The sequence below is a fragment of the Megalops cyprinoides genome, chromosome 21 (assembly GCF_013368585.1).
Source record: "Megalops cyprinoides isolate fMegCyp1 chromosome 21, fMegCyp1.pri, whole genome shotgun sequence".
In the NCBI taxonomy this organism is placed as follows: Eukaryota; Metazoa; Chordata; class Actinopteri; order Elopiformes; family Megalopidae; genus Megalops; species Megalops cyprinoides.
In genome coordinates, this window is record NC_050603.1 from 8,918,187 (window position 1) to 8,939,585 (window position 21,399).

The 21,399-nt window shown below is 45.3% G+C and overlaps 3 protein-coding genes across 3 annotated transcripts; 1 reads left to right on the forward strand and 2 right to left on the reverse strand.

The window, feature by feature from the left end:
- Positions 1-3,188: 3,188 nt before the first annotated feature.
- LOC118769118 (free fatty acid receptor 1) lies at positions 3,189-6,196 on the reverse strand. The gene is made up of 2 exons (XM_036516135.1): positions 6,143-6,196; positions 3,189-4,112 (listed from the first exon to the last, which is right to left on the reverse strand). The coding sequence occupies exons 1-2, from the start codon at positions 6,194-6,196 to the stop codon at positions 3,189-3,191; spliced, it is 978 nt and encodes a 325-aa protein (XP_036372028.1).
- Positions 6,197-6,742: 546 nt separating this feature from the next.
- On the reverse strand, positions 6,743-12,837 carry tekt2 (tektin 2 (testicular)). Its single transcript, XM_036516257.1, has 10 exons — positions 12,763-12,837; positions 11,619-11,795; positions 10,881-11,006; positions 10,231-10,436; positions 9,472-9,615; positions 9,193-9,307; positions 8,499-8,606; positions 7,806-7,949; positions 7,381-7,460; positions 6,743-6,992 (listed from the first exon to the last, which is right to left on the reverse strand). The coding sequence occupies exons 2-10, from the start codon at positions 11,772-11,774 to the stop codon at positions 6,794-6,796; spliced, it is 1,278 nt and encodes a 425-aa protein (XP_036372150.1). The 5' UTR covers positions 11,775-11,795; positions 12,763-12,837; the 3' UTR covers positions 6,743-6,793.
- Positions 12,838-13,793: 956 nt separating this feature from the next.
- LOC118796487 (Na(+)/H(+) exchanger beta-like) lies at positions 13,794-20,658 on the forward strand. The gene is made up of 12 exons (XM_036555393.1): positions 13,794-14,181; positions 15,266-15,726; positions 16,123-16,373; positions 17,099-17,316; positions 17,550-17,752; positions 17,963-18,052; positions 18,255-18,325; positions 18,462-18,641; positions 19,220-19,334; positions 19,740-19,838; positions 20,217-20,283; positions 20,467-20,658. The coding sequence occupies exons 1-12, from the start codon at positions 13,899-13,901 to the stop codon at positions 20,520-20,522; spliced, it is 2,094 nt and encodes a 697-aa protein (XP_036411286.1). The 5' UTR covers positions 13,794-13,898; the 3' UTR covers positions 20,523-20,658.
- Positions 20,659-21,399: the final 741 nt, after the last annotated feature.

Below are 21,399 nucleotides of genomic sequence, written 5' to 3' on the forward strand. Positions count from 1 at the left end.
GCCAAAGGAGGATGTGCAGAGTTCCGTAGCGCTGTGAGTAGGGGAAAGCGATTTATGATCATAACATAACAAATTACAACAAAATAAATTCTGCAAACAGGCCATTCAGCCCATCTTAGTTTGTTGTTTCTCTGTGCAAGGAAATAGTTTTATTATCAGCTTGAAATTTACTTTTATCTTATTTCCACCTGTGCTCTCTCATACAATTGTACTTTGTTAGCTTGAACACAACTATGAACTTCATTATCAAAACCACACTATTAATGCATTGTAAGATTTTAAATAATAACTAAGAAGTCTGATTCCCCTGAATCTAATTTTTCTGAGACTGAAGCGATTAGGTATTTTATTGTCTCTGTGTATACCATCTTCCAAAGACATGTAATCAGTCTTGTTGCCCTTCTCCACAACATCTTGAGCATCAGGTTCTTTCTAAAGTATCCCCGTGCTTCATATAATTTGAAGCAAAACTGAACAAGACTAAATGTGATCAATGTACCCCATTTTATACTTTAAGCATAACCTCCCTTGAAAATTTCCTGTCCTTCTTGTTATATATCCCAGTGCCCTGTTTTGTAATGACAGAGACCAGACAGTAGATATAGAGACTGAAATTTTAACAGTAAATTCAGTAAATTTTCACAATCGCACAAAGACAAAAGGCATTGGAATTGACCGGTAGGAATTGACGTGGAATGTAACTTTAAAGACGGTACAATGAAAATAATCGAAAACTACTACTTTGACTGAACAAATATATTCATCCTACGACTATCATAAGGCTCATTTAAAGCCCAACAAAACGGTAGTGCACGTGAGCATGGCGTTCACAGCACTGGCCCAATGCACACTTATCCAGTAACTCCAGCCACAACAATTGTACTGCTTTCTTTGCCTATACTCCTCTCCGTCAGCTTCGAGGTGCTCTCTGCATATGAAAGTCACAGCTGAATAACTATAACCATTGTCTTTATTTATTCTTGTTTCTCCCCAGCTAGTTTCATGTTTTAAATGTACGAAACTCCTGTGACCCACAGACATATTTTCCATCATACTGTGCATTGCACTATGTATTGCACTGCACACAGCAGCCACCTGCATTGTATGCATTCTCTCAGTGAAATTAGCTAAATAACTGAAGGTGCATTTATCCAAGGCTGCTGTGTGTCTGTTACTTGGGTGCCATTAGTAGCAGTATCTTCACATTTTCCTTTTTTTCCAATTAGTTTAGCAGGTGTTGGGGAGGCTTCCGTATTACTACAACAGCGGCTTCCCTATTGGTCATAAATATAAAAATTCATGTTTTAGAAATGACTCACCTTAGCTGGTCAGAGGAATCATCATCTCCATGGCAGCTGCTCATCTCTCTGGCTGAGTCTCAAACCACGCTTGCATACAGCTGCCAATTGCATCACTGACCACTCTCAACATATAGCCAGTCAAATCACTGACCACTCTCGGCATACAGCCAGTCACACCATTGACTACACCAAACACACAGCCAATCATGTCTGTGACCGCAGTCAGCACTCAACCAATCATATCGCTGACCACGCTCATCACAGCCAACCACATCACTGCTTACATAATATACAGCGCAGATAATGGAAAATTAATAAGCCAGTTATCTGTCCCCAAGCTTTCCAAACAAGGTATCCCAGCAATCCTGAAATGTTCAGCAGAAGGTATGAGGACCTATGTAGCAATCATGGTTAATCACATGCAGAGGACCAAGTCTGTTGGGTGTAACCCATATACATGCCATGTTCACGAACACAAAAAATGTATTCACAACATTCCCTTTCTCTGGTCATCCACTAAGAGCTGAAGCCGCTTCATGCTTCTCTCTTGTCATAAAAATGTGTGTGTGCGTTTGTGTGTTCTGGTGGGGGTGTATAGCTCAGAGCCAGGTAATCAGCCTACTACAATCAGCCTATCAACATCTCATCCTGTCAGGAAGATTCTATCAGAACAAAGTGATCAGCCATCAACAGCTCAGTGATACCTTGGAGATGTAAAATTGTAATTATTATGCGTAAAATGTGAATATGAAAAATAAACTGAAACATCTCCAGTCCAGCAGCAAGGAAGTACATTCATCCATGGAGGAGTGTTATATTTACACATTTCCAAAACAGGGAGGATGTTTGCTATTACCTAACTGTATAAATTGTATTAACTGAATAAATAAATGTTTAACAATAAGTGTTAAGTCTTAAAACTTCAGGTCTAAATCTCATTTTTTGCATTTTATTGACATTTTCATGTATGTGCTACACACTGCTACTCAGTGATAATGTTTAAAACAAAAATGTCAAGAATTCTTAAGAGCATTTTTTTTCTGTTGGTATTTTGTAAGAGCAAAAAAGTGGTGAGTTTATCATTTCTGTGTTCTTTTCTGCAGTACACATACATCAGGCATTTTGCGTTCCACAGACAGTAATATTGATCCATCAGCACATGAGTATTTTCACTTTCACTTTAGTTTGGGTCAATTTTCATTAATGATGACCTGTCTCTCAACATTGATTTATAAGAAAAACATGCTTTTTGATTGTATTGCCAGAACAGACCAGACTGCACTCTCTAAAGATCTGTGGAGAATTTAAATACGTACTGAATCTTCCTACATCAAATCAGTTAGAACCAATCTTTGAACCAATCAACAATTTTACAAAAAATCATGACAATGAGATTTAGGTTGAGGTTGAAAAAAATAATTTATGATGTTTACACTGATGCAAGAGAAATCCACACAGATATCTCCCTTCTTAGCCAATAAGTCAAGAGGTGAGCAGATGTTAAAGGTCAGTATAAACACGCATCTTGAGCTTGCTGTAGATAAAAATAAATTTTCCGGCCAAATTCCTGTCTATGTGAGTGAAAGTGAGTCAGTGTGTCCTCCTGTGAGTCTAACTTGCTGTAAATAAGTCAGTATCTATGTGCTAGTATGTCTTAAGTCAATCAATAACTGTGAGTTCATGAGTCAGTGTGAGTCAGAGTGTCTTAACAAGACAGTCCCTATGACTCAATGTCTGTGAGTCAGTGTGTCCCCTATGAGTCAATGTGTCTTAATGAGTCAGCCTATCGATGGATCAGTCTCTGTGACTCTGTGACTCTGTGTGCGCTGTATGAGTCAGTGCATCCAACACGAGTCAGCGTCTGTGAGTCAGAGCATCCTGTATAGTTCAGTGTGTGGCTGACGTCGCTCTCCCAGGTCCCGCTGCCCTCCTGCAGAGTCTCCCCGCCAGCCCGGGCAGGCGGGAGGGCGAGAGCATTAGCATCACCGCGGGCTCCAGGAAGACGTTGCAGGAGCTGGTGAGCATGGCCTCGCTCCTCCAGCCCACCGTGTCCCGCATCACGAAGCCCACCACATGCGACAGGTTGTAGGGGCCGTAGCACACCACGAACACGGCCAGCGTGGAGAAGGTCACGGCCACCACCCGCCGCTTCCGCCCCGCGGGGAGGCAGGAGTGCCTCACCAGGGCCACGCAGCGCAGCGTGCAGAAGGCCGTGATGCTCAGGGGCAGCAGAAAGAGCAGCAGTGCCATCTCCAGGCGCAGAGGAAGCAGTACGGCGTGCTGCTCGGCAGTGAAGTTCTGGAAGCAGGTGGAGGTGTTGTTGTACGTGGAGGTGTGGGTGAAATAGGCCCCTCCCTCTGCCGCCAGGCCCAGCCCCAGGTGGATGAGCACCAGCGCCCACAGGGCGGCGCTGACGCCGCAGGAGAGCCGGGCACGGCGGTACAGCTTGTAGCTGATGGGGAAGGCAGCGCTAAGGTAGCGGCCGACGGCCACGGCGGTGAGGAACAGGCAGCTGCCGTAGAGCGAGGCGAAGAGGAAGAAGTTGTAGACAAGGCAGAGAGTCGGGGGCAGGGCCCACCTCTGCAGCACCACCTCCAGGGCCTTGACGGGCAGCCAGGCCACCAGCGCCAGGTTGGCGAGGCACAGGTTGAGGGCATACACCACGTTGGGCGTGGCTCCCCGCTTGCAAGCCTTGCGGGTGTACACGCCCAGCACCAGCAGGTTGGCGGGCAGGCCCAGCAGGAAGGTGAAGGAGTAGATGAGCAGTGAGATAAAGTCCGCCACAGTTACCTTCGCCACCATGTCAAAGTCCTGCAGCAGCACCAGCGGGCATGGGAAACCCCATCTCTCCCTTTAAATTAGACACCAGTCTGGAGACAGCTTCAAATAATGGAAGAAAATGGTCACAGCCTCATATGGATGTCACAGCCCTCTCCGTGCATTATAGGAGAAACCCACTTGTTGCTAACAAGCTCCTCTGGAGACAAACACAGTTCATCCATCACGTTTGATCCTACCTCCAGTGATCATGTCCATTAGCCACTCGTTTGTCAGCAGTGCAACGTTTTCCCTCTTGTTTGGCGTACGTGGTATCCTTCACCAGTACTCAGAGCGAGACGGTCTCTATCGCTGTGTGGCGACTTTCTTCACCAGCACTCAGAGCAATGGTCTCTCTCGCTGTGTGACGACTTTTTTCAACAGTACTCAGTGTGACGGTCTCTCTCGCTGCGCGTGACGACTTTCTTCAACCAGCACTCAGAGCGACAGACTCTCTCGCTGTGTGTGAGGACTTTCTTCAACCAGTAATCAGTGCGACGGTCTCTCCTGCTATACGTTAGGACTTTCTTCACCAGCACTCAATGCGGCGGTCTCTCTCGCTGTGTGTAGTAGTCAGTTAGATAGTTTCTCTCGCCATGTGTGAGTTATTCCGTCACCATCGGTCAGTGCCGATTGTCTCTTTCTTATTGTGCGTGAGGTGCTCTTTCTAAGCCCCTGGAGATTGAGTGAGAGAGGAGGCACAGAGTGCTAGGGGCTCACAGACTGAGGACTTGTTCAGGCAGAAGTAATCGAGCGGGATGGCATTTAGGAGACACCTGGCAGCCGGCGACGAGACCCGGCAGGCGCCTTAATTGCCACAGCATGTATGATCCCCGGCAGCAGCATCTGTGCCATTTAGTGAAATGATTCAGAATAATTGTGCTTTTCAGGAAACGATACCCATTGAATCTTGGCATGCTTGTCTAAATGAATTTGAGGGTCGGTCAATAAAGCCATAAAGGTTGCTGTTGATGGTGGCATGGGGGGGCTACAGATATGGAGACAAGCAGAGAGGTGTCCTGCCATTGGCAGTGCCTGTGAATAACACATTTAAGCATGTGTCATGCTTTTTTGCGTCTTTCACAGCAATTTTAATTTGGTTCAAGAACTGCTCAGCTTATAATGTTGTCTTCAGCAGTTCCAGGCCTTAGTCTTACCAGCTTTTGAGTGACTGTAAAAGGGTGTTGTCATAATGCATGATAAAAGTTATTGGAGTTTGTATATGTGTGTGTGTTTGTATATGTGTGTGTGTGTGTGTGTGTGTGTAAAATTACACCAGTTCTCTGTGATTCTCTCTCTCTCTCACAGTTTCTCACACACACTCATTCATTAGAAACTTCTTCATTACGAATCTAGAAGTGTGGCATTCCAGGCCAACACTAGCCGTCGTTAATCAAGATAATGTTATTTGCTCCCTAATGAATGCAAGTTTAGTTGAGTCTTGGGACCTATATAGATTGGATCCATTCTTGTCACTTGCAATGCTATCATTTCATACATTATTCCTAAAGGAACGTCAGTCCTTTTGTGTGATCAGCTGCATACTCTCTGGAGTAGCGGTGGCATATTGTTACATTTATGATTTGAGTTTTTACGATGATGAGTTTTTTGCAACCAGCATATCCTTAAATCACATCCTTAAATCCAACTGCTGTGCACTACAAAAAAAAACTCCTAGGAATACAAAAACATTTCTGGGAAATTTCCACTTTTTTCCTCCAAAGATATTGTGTTGCAAAAACAAACCAGTAGGATGAGTATGAACTCATTTAAGGACATTAAAGCCGTCAGTTAGGCAGTTTTAATGCTTTATTATCAATAAAACCCTTCTGTGTTTGTTTGCAGTCCCTTATCTCTTTCCGCATTGTAAGACAAAGTTCATATCCTTATAAACATGTCTACTTTGCATCAAAACATTTTCCCAGGCATAATACCCAATGCACGGCAGTATAGAAAAGCAACGCCAATTTCCAGAATTTCTGTTTCTCTCAAGAGTTCTGTAGTTTACAGTTTTATTAACATACCTTTGTGACGTTGTGTAAGGTGCTTGACGTGTCGTCCACATTGTTCAGAGCCATGTTTTCCTTGGTTATGTTAAATTAACACAGTGAATGAAGTGTTACATGGCTCACAGCAGCTAAATGTCTTTGAAGTGAGGGGTGTAGGTCCATGTAACCCTCACCTGTCCTGCTCAGACTGGTGGTCTGGTTGTGATGCCATATACTATAAGTATAACAATTCCTTCCAGTTCCTTCTCAAAGTCAGATGAAGTTGTAATCTGAAAGATATTTTTAACACATACTGTGGAAATCTGTGGAACTCTGTGGAAATCCCTGAAGGCAAAAAGCTATATTGTTCTATCAACATTAGTGGGGTGAAGTTGTCTCTGTGACCTTACATTTGAATGTTTTCACCTAAGGAGAAACATAAAGGTTTGCACAAAAGGTGAAGGTTTATTGTCACAAAGAGAGATGCTACCAGAGAGATCCCAGTTCTACTGATAATGAAATATTTGCAACATGACATTCTCTGCAACCACTCAATTGTTATCACTGTAATATTCCATATATGTAGTGTAATATGGACTCTAACATGTTAAATTGTAGAGGGATGAAGGGGGTGGGGTTACGGGAAGAGGGATGCAGGGTTCTGGGGGTGGGGTACAGGGAGTGAGGTTAAAGCAGCTCCAGGGCGTGTCTCCCGCTAGAATTGGTGAGTGGAACTATGGCGCTGGCGGTCAGCTCCTGTTGGGGGGGAGCATTGAGGCGCTGACGGGTCTCCTGGCTGCGCTGTTCCAGGGAGAGGGCGTGCAGCTTTCGGGACAGGTCCTCCCCCATGCTTGCCTGGTGCTGCAGCAGGGCCTGGAGGGAGTGCCTGTAGGGGGTGGGGCAAGAAGATCCGTACAGGAAAGGCTCAGATTTGACAGATGGAAAGGGCAACATATCCAAAAAATGTGGCATTTTTGAAAACCTTCTTGGTTTTGGTAGGCTGTTTTTTTTTTTATAGGTTAACACAATTCCGTCGTGCTTGACAGAGACATTCTCGTGTGCAGATGGACACAGGGAATGTGGGGTGGGGACAGGGGACAGTTGGTAGGTGACACGAGATAAAAGGGGATAAAAGGAGCATGGAACAGGGGATATGGTTTTAGAGAGCATGGGATAGGGGATAGGGCATAAAGGGAGTGTAGGATAAGAGGTAATGGGCGTGTGGGACAGAGTGCGAAAGGATGTGCCTGAAAAAATAAGAGAAAAGCACTCACTGGGCTTGGGCCAGTTTCTGCTTTAATGCTTCAATGGTGGCCTCCAGTTGCTTGACTTCTTCCACAAGCCCAAACTGCACCTATACAACACAGGCAGCCAGTCAGGTGCAGACACTGACAACAGAGCGAATAAGAGAAGGCCTCACTGAAAGCGTCAACTCTGACAAGCACGCTGCCATACAAACATGTGACAAATCCCCCGATGCACAGAGCCAATCAGAAACAATGCAAGTGACACATAGAGCCTCCCGGGCGAAAATAGCCAATCAGAGCTTGCTCCATAAACACACAGAGCCATTCAGAGGCCACTCTAAACAGTGTAGACACATGGACCCAGTCAGAGATAAATACACAGAAACAGAACAGTCCAATGATATATAATATGGAACTGTCCCTCACAAAACAAACGTTTCACTCCACAGTACCTCATCTCGGCACAGGTCCGCTCCCGGCCGCGTGGTTCTGTGCTCCAGACGAGTGTGGGCCAGCTTCAGAGGAGCGGTTTTGGCACGAAGATCCTCCTCCAGCCCACGGATGTCCTGCTCCAATTGTGTGATCTCATCCTGAGTCTGACAGACATTGGCAGAGGGGTACATAGTCACCATTTCCTGACAGTGAGCACGCTCAGGGGTCACACATGTTCCATGCTGAGTATCTAAAGGAGAAGCAAGACACTGGTGAAGAGGGAAATTAGAGTGATTAGACATAAAATTAGAGGTCAGATGATGTATCCGAGAACAGAAGATCTGCAATATGGTCAATGCAATGTATTCATAAGGGAGACTCTTCCCATCACATCCTGATTCTACCAGATCCTCCCCCTACTCCATTCCTACTCTACCAGACTCTACTGCATTCACACCTTACTCAATTCTAGTCTTCTACACTCTACCTCACCTCCATTTAAAACCAAGAAGTCGCTACATGTTCTCTGTGCTCTTACATCAGAAAAAGACAAGGAGGATCACGGTGAGTAGGAAGAGGTAGATGGGCAGGTAAAGGTACAACAGCACAGTGAAAGGAGTAAGAAAAGATAGAGCAACAGGAACAGTGGGAAGGGGAGGACAATGAGGGGAGAAAGAGGAGGGAGTGCAGAAGATGGAGGAGAGAGTGCTCACAGTCTTCCGTTGCCACTCCAGCTCGTCGCGGGCCTGTTGCAGATGATGACTGCGTTTGCGAAGGGCAAAATCAGTGGCCACACGCTGGGCTTCCAACTCATTAAGAGCCTGAAGAAAAGGACAACAAGCCCAGAGCAGGCTGTCACACACAGCCAGAGCAGAGCAATGACTGGCCCTCTACAGCAACTAAGCAACGGGAACACGTCAGTACTTTTCTGAACCTGAAAAAGATCTCATCACCTCTGTTTATTTTACACCTCTGTCCTGGAAGGTGCACGTTCAGGTTACACTCACTACTTTCTGTTGTATGTTTGAGATACGCCCACTGCGTTTCACAAAATATTCACAACACTCCCATTGTTTCTGGATGCACATATGAAACACAGTTCATGTCCCACCTTCATTTGCAATATACTCACTATTTGCTGCTACATGCTAAGGGCACACAACTGTACCACATGACATAAAACTAGATACAAATACAGAGCTCAGTAAAGACAGTAGATAATGTTATAAATATTATGCTATAAATATGTTATAAATGTACTATGTCCTTCCCCTCACTGGGAATTCCCTGTGTGAAACCTGGGTCCTCCCTCTCCCATTCCTGCTATTCTGTCACAACTAGACCATGACCCCTGTCTAACTAAAGCCCCACCCCTTGTTACAGCTAAGCTCCTCCCCCTCATCATACCTGAGCTTTGGTTAGTGTCATGTCTTCCCTCAACTGCAGTGAGGCCTCCATCTCTTCCAGGGCCCGACTCACATTGTACCTGCTGAACTGCTCCCACTGCTGGGGAGTAGTAGAACTGCAGCAGACATGAGAAAAGAATTTCCCCTTTCATTTCATATGCAAGCTGACTTTGGATACCAGCAGTGTGGACTGGTTTTAGTACAAGTCTGTAGTAATGGCGGTGCAAGTGAGGACTGTTTACAGTAAAGACCACAGACCACCAAGTGCCTTGTGGCTTACCCTGACAGCACACGCGTGGGGTTTGGCTTCAGGGAGATCTCGCTTGAGGTCTCTGTGAGCGACAAGCAGGTATTGTCCACATCTAGAGCCTCCATCTTGTTTTGGAGATCATTGGTCAGCTGGTGCCGAATCTCCTGTAACAGGCTCAACATATACATGACACAAGTAATTCAATCTATATACAAGTGCATGAGTGCATGTAAATTAACAGGCACCGAATAGCCAAAAGTGCCCTATCATTTATCTATTCAGCAGATGCTTATGTCAAAGACTACTTACAGTTAATGACTCCAAACAAGTTACAATTATATATATTTTAGCTATGTATACAAGTAACTTGATGAGATACCTTACTATTACACACAGTATGGTATATGTAAAAGATTTACTGTGGACATGATACACAAAAACCCAGCCCAATCTCCCATTCAGAAAATTTCTTTATTATAACAAACAATAAATAGAGACCCCCCCCCCCCCCCCCCCCCCCCCCCACCCACCCACCACCACCACTTGAATCCCACTTCATTCAAGCTTTAAGTCAGAGATGGCTTACTGGCAAGACTATACAAAGAATAACATTACAAAGGTCTTTATAAGAATATTAAAAATATTAACAACAGCATTGACAATAATATATAGTGGTGATAATAATATCTCTCTCACAACAGCATAACGTATCTCTCACAATCTCTCCTCCTCCCTCTCCGTCTCCTTCAGTCCTCCTGCCCTACCGCCCACTCCTCTCGCCCCGCTCACCAAAGCTGCTCGAAGGCTCTGCTGATTCGCTGCTGCAGCGCGCGCTGGATCCCGTCAATCACCTCCACCTCTTTCTTAAGCTCCGCCTCCACGGGGTCGCTGACCAGCTCGCCTCCACGGCGACGCTCCCTCAGGGTCAGGCATTCCGCCGCCACGTCCAGAGGGAGCGTCGTGGAGGCCAGCGTTCTCTCCAGCTCTTCTTTCATCTAAAAGCAGAGTGTGTTGCAGCGCTGGCATTCAACAAACATGCACTCAAAGACATGGATTTTGTTCCTTAGACAAATATAAATCATGAAGTTGATGCCTATGTATGAATTTCTTTTCAAATTTTTTTTTTTTTATTATTTTTTTTAAATATATTTGGCTACCTTGTCAAATCTAAAATCTAAGATACTTTTGATTTAACACTTTTTTGGTCACTGCAAAATTCCATTTGTGTTATTTCATAGTTTTGACATCTTTACTATTATTCTAAAATGTGGAAAGCAGTAAAAATAACGAATGAAAGTTGTCTCCAAAAAATTTTGAGTGGTACTGTACACCACAACACAAAAATCACACAATTCTAGCATGGGTCCGCAAATCTGCTGAGAGGATGGGCATTACGGGAACCCAGAGGAGGGCACATCGGACAGAACAGGCCTCATCACCAGGGTGAGGGCTTCCATCTCTTTGTCCACTTCCTGCGCGCAGGTCGCCAGGTTCTCCTTCCAGCGTGTCACGTCATATATTCTGTCTCTTAGCCTGCGACAGGTGTCACTCTTATCCCAGGCAGTCTGAGAGAGGGAGGTAAGGGAGGGAGAGGTGGGAGAGCAGAAGACAGAGAGACACCATGAGTTTTGAAATCCCTGCTTTATTAATAAATGTATCCAGTGAAAGTGGTCTTCAACTATCAAGTCTGGAAAATGTCAAATGCAGCTCTCGTATAGATATTTTACATAAGAGAGGAAAAACGCATGCACATGCACTCTTACATATTTACAGACACTTTCCCTTCAAACACGAAACACAGCTCATCATTTAACTATTTACTACTAAGCTTCAAGATTCTGTAAGTCTTTTATTATTACATAATACACAAACCAAATAAACGGGGGAAAGTTAATCATAACCATCTCTTGGCCATCTCTTGTTAAAAGTCTGTTATTCAGATAGTTATGGCTATCAACCTTCTGAATGATTCTGGGTGATTGATTATTACCATAAGAAATAAGATACTGGGGGAGGCTGTGGTAGACATAGAAAAATATGACAGTAATGTCATATTTGTGACAGTAGTCTGTCTTATTACAACACAAGTTCCACACTGTGTTCCTTACTGGTAGTCTCTTCACGCAGAGACTGCACCACAGAACATTATGGGTGGTCTCCAGCTTGCCTGTTCTCACCTTATTATTAGTTTCATTGCGTAGAGCCCGGGCCTCCTGGCGAACCTCTTGAGAGATCATTCGCTTGTTGATAGCAGTGTCAGACATCAACCTGTTACTGGTCTCCCAGTCAGACACATTGTAGCGCTGTCCTGACTTCACACTGAGGGTTGCCATCTTTGCCTGCTATTGACAGGTCTGAAACAGGAAACCAGACACAATTTAAGGGTTTTTTTTCTTCAGGTAATGAAATGTATTTCAATTCAATTCCTGAATTTAGTGAATTGAAATGGAATCAATTCCAACTCTGATCTACACACCGTTTGAGGCAGGTGGAGAGTGACATCATCAAGTAATGCAGAGTGAGGGAAACTAAAAATTTGAACGAGGTAACACATAGCTTCCATTTAGGTCTAACTGACCTCAGATTTAAATTTCTTTTACCATGATCACAACGCAGGATAATGTTGCGCTTATTTGCTACAAAGGGTGTACGTCGATTATTCCGATTTAAAGGCATAACCTATCATGCGAATAGTGGCGTAGAGCTGTTTGTTACAGCGACTACATCAAGCAGAAACAGACCTATCCACGTCAAACATAAGGTTACCTCTCATGTTTGACGAGTTGTTATTCCTCCACTTACTTCATCAAGTAATGCAGAGTGAGCAAACTTTATCTAAATGGGACCACTTCATTGTCCAACGAGTTAAGCGAGTGCTTGTTCTGATAATGAAAATCTATTTATCGACCCTCAGACTCTCAAGAGAAAAATTCATTACTATGAATTTGTATCATCTTGTTATGCCCCTCATAGTAGAATGACAAGGACAGCTGGCTTCGTTTGTAATTAAATATTTGCATCTCACAGACACATTGCTGTAACAATGTTGCTGTGGAGTTTTGCTGTGCTGTTGCTAACCTGCCAACTTAAAATGTGACATCATTATATGGTGAAGGGTTGGTCACAGCCTTACAACTGTAAGTGCACTCAGCTAACAGATCGCTATACGAAATTAGGATGCTAACGTTAGTTTACATGTCCCGGACGTTGGCTAACGTTGCAAAACTTAAAACACACAGGAGCTTCGTCTTGCAGAATTAGCAGACGTGAATTGCAGAAATGTCAGACAACACGCTAATGATATATGGTTGAAATACTTACCCCCAAATTTTGAATTCTCTTTGAACTGAGCCGTCTGCTTTGTTGGATCTGGCTCAGTTGCTCCTGTCCGATCAACTAACCAACCAGCCGGTTTCCAGGTAACGCAGACTGTCAATGGACACTGAATTAAAATGCCATAGCAACGTTCAACACATAGCTAGCTGCTAGCTCTGTAATACAAAATCGCTGTTTACTGCTATTCCGTAACTAAACATCTATAGATACTAGGTATCGGGGGCAACTGCGCTTTCCTTTAGTGAAAATACTTTTGGAAATCAAACTGTAAATCAGTGAAGTGGAAATGACTTAGCTGTTTTAATGTATCTACGTCTGATTCCCTTTTCAGCATTATATTACATCTCTGGACTTGTTTTACCACGTATCTGATACTTCAAAACCCTAACTGTAATCTGATAGCCCATAGTGTAGGCTACAGCTAATGTAATCTAGATTCTGCTAATCATGGCTAGCTGCGAACAGTTAGGTGATGAAAGGTAGAACTGCAAACTATCAAAACGTTACTCTTATGATAAATAAAACATGGCTACAAAATGGTTTTGAGTATTGTGTAGACTGTGCAATAATAAACGCATGTAGTTACTATCAAATGTAAATAGCCAATCGGTCTCCCTGAAAGTAATAAATCTATGCACACCGTTCCCCATGTACAGCGCCAAATTAAATCCAAATTGAACATGCAAGGTCGTCAAGATTTTTAAATAAGCAAAAAGTGAGATTATGAGGCGACACGGGACTCAAACAACGTTTACCTTAAGCAAACTTGATTAATAAAATAGACTTTACTTTCGGAACGGGATCAGATTAGTCTGTTCTGTTACATAAACACTGCCAATTGCCAACTTCGGTTTACTTTAATGAGAATATCACTTATTTATAGTGATCAATCTACCTGATGTTTCGCTACAGATAATCCCCCAAGGCAGAAAAATATCTAGCTCTCCTACTGTATATTCGTGGGAGGGGGCGGTTAAACGTGAATGTATAGGCTACGTTCATAACAGGCACGGATATCCCGCTGCGCGCATGAGATTCCTGTGCAAGCCACACCGCCAGCCAGGCACCTCCAAAACGCATTGAACTAACATGGGGACAATGGTAACTTCGAATATCTGAACATGCCTTCTCCAGCACGGACACTCATCGTCGGATCTCGACGGGGCTTCTGGTTGGTAATATTCATTTGCCTCTCGGACACCGCGTTGCCTCTCAGGGAAGCGAGCGCTCCCAGCTGCACCGACAACAGCCATGGTGACCCAAAACTGCCGCGAGGGACAGCGAACAGTTTCGAAACTAATCACACCAAAAGATCCTTCCCAGTCCTCCACTTCAATTACGAACATGTGAGAATACCTTTCGAGATCTCCCTATGGATCCTGCTTGCTTCGCTGATGAAATTAGGTAAATTTATGCATGTTGTATTACTTGTACCGTAGGGTGGTGAAAGACCCCGGTTATAGTGTTAAAGAGACTGTGGTCTTTTGCTTTTTTTTTGGGGGGGGGGGGGGGGGGGGGTTATGAATTGCAAATGCTGTTTAAATACAGATGTATCATACCGTAATACATTCGTCCCCAGCTGGAAATTTGAAATTTGTGTGCACCAGCTTTTGAAAAAATCTGAGTGCAGGATGTGGCAAACTGCAGTTGATTTCACGTTAAAGCCAATGGCGTAGACTGTTTGGGTGCTATCAGTTTAAGCATCTGCAACGGTCCACCTCTGTTGTGATAACCCACCCCTGCTGCATGGGAGGATAAGACCAAGAGGACAGGGCGGGGACTGGGGTGCACCAACGCATTTCTAAAACCGTCTCATCTGTCATTATCCATGTGTCTCCGTTCCTCTGTTCCTGTGTCAATATAAAAAAGTGACCTATAAATAAATGCCTCACACTCCTTTCTCCTCCACCCAACTCTTCATAATCAGAACTTGTGATAACAGATGCTGTACTGAGACTGGTAATAAATATTTTGCCTGTTCTTTCATACTGACAGGAAATATTCTGGCTCCTCATTTATGCAGGGGCCTTGACCAGCTCCTGATTCTCCCCTGTGTTAAACTTGGAGATCCTCTCTAAAAACCATTTTAGTTCATGCCACTGTGTCCTCCTGTACACTGTTTCAGTTGTGTGACCTGGGTTTTTTTGAGTTATAACTATTAAACAGGGGTTCCGTGGCTTTATTTTGCACTTTGCTTAATGTGGTGTATGGGTTGGCAGTGTGGTGTAGTGGCATTGAGTTGGGCTTGTAATCGAAAGGTTGCCAGGTCAATTCCCTGCTGGGGCTCTGTTGTTCTACCCTTGGGCAAGGTACTTAACCCAAAATTGCCTCAGTAAATAGCCAGCTGTATAAATGAATAATATGTAAAAATGTCACTTATGTAAGTCACTCTGGATAAGAGCATCTGCTAAATAACAGTAATGTAGTGTAAATCCTGTACAGGGTCTTTTATAGCATTGGGTGCTAAGACCCTGTTGTTCTCCCCCAGGATTCCACCTGGTGCCTGGGCTGTCCAGTGTGGTTCCCGAGTCCTGCCTGCTGATCGTGGTGGGGTTGCTCGTGGGGGGGCTCATCAGGGTTGGGGGGGAGAAGCCACCAGTGCTGGACTCTGACCTCTTCTTCCTCTGCCTCCTCCCGCCGATCATCCTGGACGCGGGTTACTTCCTGCCCACCCGACCCTTCACCGAGAACATCGGCACCATACTCATGTTCGCTGTTGTGGGAACGTTGTGGAACGTCTTTTTCATGGGCGGCGTGCTGTACGCTGTATCCCAGGCGGGGGGCCCTTACCTGGGCAGTATGGACCTGGTCCCCTGCCTGATCTTTAGCTCTATAGTCTCTGCTGTGGACCCGGTGGCCGTGCTGGCCGTCTTTGAGGAGATCCACATAAACGAGCTGCTGCATGTGCTGGTGTTTGGAGAGTCGCTGCTCAACGATGCTGTCACTGTGGTGAGTTACAGGAACAAAAAAGAAGATGTGGCTTGTGGATGTAGGTTATGGTTAGAATGCTGTATATAGTTACAGTATAAGGGTTAGATGTAGTATGTGGTTAAATAGCTCCAGTTGACAGTAAGAACATGGTGTTTGGTCACAGTTTACCAATTAGGATGTAGTGGTTACAGTTTATCATTTAGGATGAGAGGTTTGGTTGTGATTTACCATTCAGGATGTGGTAAGTAGATTTGATAGGCCCTGTTTTCCATCTTGTTGTTATCTTCATTGTTCTCAAGGAGGTATTATTATTATGGTTCCAATAGTGTTACTTTTCCGTTTTTGCTTTCTGAATGGAATGTTACAGCTGTTGTGACACCTGTTTTTCATGCCCCCCCCCGCCGCCCCTCGCAGGTGCTGTACCACCTCTTTGAGGAGTATGTAGGTGTGGACTCGGTCAGCGTATTGGACGTCTGCCTGGCTGTGCTCTGCTTCTTTGTGGTTTCACTGGGCGGGGTCCTTGTGGGTGCCACCTATGGTATCCTTGCGGCTCTGACCTCCCGCTTCACCTCAAACCTCCGCGTCATTGAGCCGCTCTTCGTCTTTGTGTACAGCTACATGGCGTACCTGTCCGCTGAGGTCTTCCACCTGTCTGGTATCATGAGGTGAGCACCAGCAGTCTCCTGCTCTATGTCAGCTCATCCATCCCTCTCCCTTGCCCCAACCTCATGCTGACCTCACCTATCACCCCATCCCTACCTGGCCTTTCCCTAGCCTTGTCCCTCAGCCTTATCCCTGTCTCACCTGCAGCCTTGCTCTCAATATACCCTCAGTCTTGCTTCAATCTTTCCCCCAACCTCACCCCTGCTTTTCCCTGACCTCAGTTTGACCTTACTCCCACCTTCTTAGGGTTATCTTCTGATCTTCCTCTCTGATACCAAAAATATTATAATACTGCTCCAAATATCAAAACTGAGAGTCTATAGCAACTCTGTTTGTAGCTCCAAGCAACCAGCTGCCGAATGCATTCTCCCCATGAGACAGAAAAGACGCTCACAGCAGGAGAAGGGTATCATGCAGACCGGTTGTTAGTAGTAAGGCATGTTAGTACTAATTGGTCAGGAAACTGAGGGGACTGTTTACCTGTGGTCCATTATCACCAAAAAGTAAGGGCCTGGCTGAGCCCAGTAACCACCCTCTCCTCCCTCTGCCATTAGTCAGCAGATAAATAGCAGTCTGGTCTGGTGGACTCCCTTTTTACAGTTACAGTTTGCTCCAAAAAGAACCTTCAAACCAATCCTGCTATTAGAGATATGAAAATAAGGTGAGATGACACTTAAGATATCTAGGACTGTACAGGAAGCCACCTGACACGTGTCTCTGTGCCCAGCCTGATTGCATGCGGTGTGGTAATGCGTCCTTATGTGGATGCCAACATATCCCACAAGTCCTACACCACCATCAAGTACTTCCTGAAGATGTGGAGCAGCGTGAGCGAGACGCTCATCTTCATCTTCCTCGGCGTGTCCACGGTTGCTGGTCCCCACTCCTGGAACTGGACATTCGTCACGGTCTCCATCCTCCTCTGCCTCATTGCCCGTGTGCTGGGTGAGTCTGCCAATCATCTGTCAGTCTTCTGGCCTTTATTCATGCCAGGGAATAACACTCACACACCAGCCAGGGAAAAATCATAGCAAATCATATAACGTGATACATTTTTAATCCACAAACTTAACAGTTATGTGTGTGTGTGTGTGTATGTATGTGTGTCCGTGTGTGTGTGTGTGCGTGTGTGTGCGTGTGTGTGTGTGTGTGTGTGTGTGTGCTTGCACGCTTTGCAGGCGTGGTCGGCCTGACCTACATCATCAACAAGTTCCGCGTCATCAACCTGACTGGAAAGGACCAATTTATCGTGGCCTTTGGTGGCTTACGAGGGGCGATAGCCTTCTCCCTGGGGTACCTACTGAAGGAGGAGCACTTCCCCATGAGGAACATGTTTCTGACTGCCATCATCACCATCATCTTCTTCACTGTCTTTGTGCAGGTGAGAGTGGGTCGCTTATGGAGATGTGCAGTGAAAGCAGTGATGAGTAGGTGGTAGTAACATGCAGCTCTACTGATTTAGTGTGATGTAGCAAATCTAGTTTTTCTCTTCATCCGTGATTCACTTAACAGCAGGTTCCCAAAATTCCTCTGGGCCACAGTCATGTGATGGTAAGTCACATATGAGTGTTGTTATTTGTTGTGGTTTCAGGGCATGACCATCCGGCCTCTGGTGGAACTACTGGCTGTGAAGAGAAAACATGAGAGCAAGCACTCCATCAATGAGGAGGTCCACACACAGGTGACCACACACACACACAGACACACACACTTTTCACAGCAGTGTCAATGTGTCTCAGACAGTAAGACCTAGTCCTCCCGCCCCCATGGAGTGACCTGATTTTGTAAAACAGCCACCAACACTTAGACAGCCTGTGCCGTGACTGGGGTGGGGCTGGAATAAAGTGCTGTCTGAAAATATCCTCTTAATTTCTTTTCTTCAGGTCCTGCATCATCTCCTGGCAGGCATTGAGGGTGTGTGTGGGCACTATGGACATCACCATTGGAGGGACAAGTATGCATCCCATTGGTCCAGCCAGACCCTAACACAAATACATCGTATGAAATATATACAGATTGACAGACAGACAGCAAAATATGAAATTCAAACGGAAAGGATGTGAAACACCGCTTCCCCTCTCTGCTTGCAGGTTGCTCCGCTTCAATAAGCGCTACGTGAAGCGCTATCTCATCTCGGGCGAGCGCTCCAGAGAGCCGCGGCTTGTCGCTTTCTACAACAAGATGGAGCTGAGGCACGCCATGGAGCTGCTGGAGAGTGGGGCTGGTGCTGGGGCCAGGATGCCATCTGTGCCCTCCACCGCGTCCCTGCAGTATGTAACACCCCCTCGCCCTCTTTCCCACACGTGACACCAAGGCCCAATCCTGATACCCCTGTAGTCTCCCCCCTGTGTGTGTTCTCACCCTCTTCCCTCAACATCTTCTCTTATTTAGTCCCCCTCCTTAAATTCAACCCTCATATTCTTGCTGTAGGGTCCCTTTGGTCGAATGTTATCTACTGACCGCAGCTTTAGCGTGGGGCATAATGGTAAGAAGCAGGATTTGTAAATGAAACGTTGCCGGTTCAATTCCCTACTGGGGCACTGAGACTGGACCCTTGGGCAAGGTACTTAACCCATAATCGCCTCAGCAAATATCCAGCGGTAAAAAGTAGTATAAAATGTCTCAGGGCAGTGTCTGAGTAGTGAAAATGTCTTAGAGTAGTGGTTTATGTTGTGCAAACGTAGTAGCTTTAGGTAGGCTCAACTCTGAAGATGTAATTTCGCCAGACTAAATGTAATACAGTAATTGTGTCAGACGCTGCGATTGTGACTCTGTCAGTGTGACTTTATGAGACGCTCTGAGGTTTCCATGCTCTCAGACCGCGTGTCCTCTGGTTTCTGTTCCTTAGGAGCTTCCAGTCCAGGGTGCCAGCGAGCAGCCGGGCAGCGCCCCAGATCTCCAAAGAGGTGGAAGCTGAGATCCGGAACATTCTGAGGGCAAACTTGCAGAAGACCCAGCAGAAGGTATGGACATGGGAAGGGGAAATGTGGGGTAGAGCGGAAGTGTTTTGCTGCAGAGGTAAACAGAGTGGCTCCTATACTGTGCCTTCAGTGAGCCACAAGAGAACACCCGCAAACAACACTGGCAATTGGAGCCCCCCCCACCCCCCCATAGCATAGTGGTTGAGAACAGAGTTTGCAGCCACAAGATTGTAGGTTCAGATGTAATGTAATGGAATGGAATGGAAGCATCTGGGAAAACAAAAGTAGCACTTTCCTCCTGCACATTCCTCTCTGCTACAGTTGGTTAATGAAGTACTCACAGACTTAAAGGTCATGGTATATCAGTCTCAATTGCTGGTTAGGTTATCAGAGACCAGAGAATGGTGACCCCTTGATGAAAAGATGTGGTTCTTTCCTTTGTTTTAGCTGCACTCCTACAGAAGGCACACGCTGGTGGGAGACCCCTTTGAGGACAACCTCCAGGAGAGGCTCCTTGAGAAACAGAGAGCGGAGCTGGGGAGAAGGGTGAGAGTGGAGACCATGCGTACCCAGGACTGTCTTCCAGAGTGCCCCATGCACCCTTGCTATAGCAATGTGTTCAAAAAAACTGACTTTACAGTGGTGCAGTTTACAGGGTGTATGGTAGGGTCTGGAATACGAAGCAGGCTGCTCATTGCCAAGTGATATTTATCCCAAATCCTTTGTCCTTTCCTTGATGGTTTTTAGGGTTTATTAACTGTTGTAAATTAACATTCTAAAGGTTTTCTATAGCAGATAAAAACAGCTCTACTGCAGTGTGACCCATAAACCCCGGAGCTGTACCACCAAGAAGTGCCACTACAGAGCAGAGATAATTAATTATTTTTTGGGGGGGGACTCAGAGATGACTGTTTGTGTGCACAGATGAGTGTCTTCTTGACTGATCAACCACAAGACTCTCCCTCCAGGACCAGATCCAGACCGCCAGCAGGTAAGTCAAGATCACTGCAACCCCCAATACCCCCTATTGACCTTTCACCTTCAGTCCCTCACCGTATTTGATGAAACGATGAGATGCCAGCTATGATGATGTAATCACTGGTTTTCAGCAACAGGCTAAAGGGCTGAAAGTGAGTAAAATATTATACCTGCCTTACCTTCCTCCTCCTCTCAGCCACCCAGACCAAGGCCAGGATCCCTGCCATCCAGGAGCACCTGCCGTTCCCTTAGTCTCCAGTCTCCCCCTGTAAAACTTCCATTCAGTCCTCCATACTTTTTGTATTTAGGTCATTTATTATGAGTATTATGTTGCTGGGGTGCTTAAAATGTACACCTACATTTTGTTGAAAATGTCTGACATTAAACGTCTCACCACTGCTTTTGTGTGTCCTTGTTTCTTGCATTTTTAAAGTGTATTTGTCAAACAATATGAAGAGTACTATGAAACTCACAATCATCTGCTGCATTCTGCTCTTTGCATGCCACCTTTTGAAGGGAGGAATTACAACTGATCAGTTTTTCGTCCTACAGTATTACAAACAAAGTCACTAAAGTGGTTCAGGAACAGGTCTTGAAATCAGAACTTTACATTTACGTTTACATTTAGCCGTTTGGTGACAAAAGCAAGTGGAACAATTCCAGCCCTTAAGGAATGAAGTTGCTCCAGAAAATTCCCAACTGTACCTATTTCGCAAAAATGTGAGCTGTGAAGGTAGCCCTGAGCATTAGCGATTTTAGACTCTTTTTAGGGATGCTCAAGTACACCTAAATTTCATCTCAGCACCCCTAAATAATAATAATAATAATAATAATAATAATAATTTGATGTCCCTGATAGCCCAAAGAGGTTTGATCCTGTCACATATGGCTGAAAAACTGGCTCTAGCTGGTCCCTCTGTCCTCCGCCCCTTGAGAGAGAAGCCCAGGACAGTGGGGGTGTATGTGGATTATGAAGGGGGTCAGGTCTTCTACAATGTGGAGGCCAGGACTCATATCTACTCCTTCACTGGTTAAACCTTCATTGAGAAACTCCTTCTATAGGTCTTGGTCCTGGTCTTAAAGATGATCAAGCAAGTGTAGCTCACCATTTTTCCTTTGAATCACACAG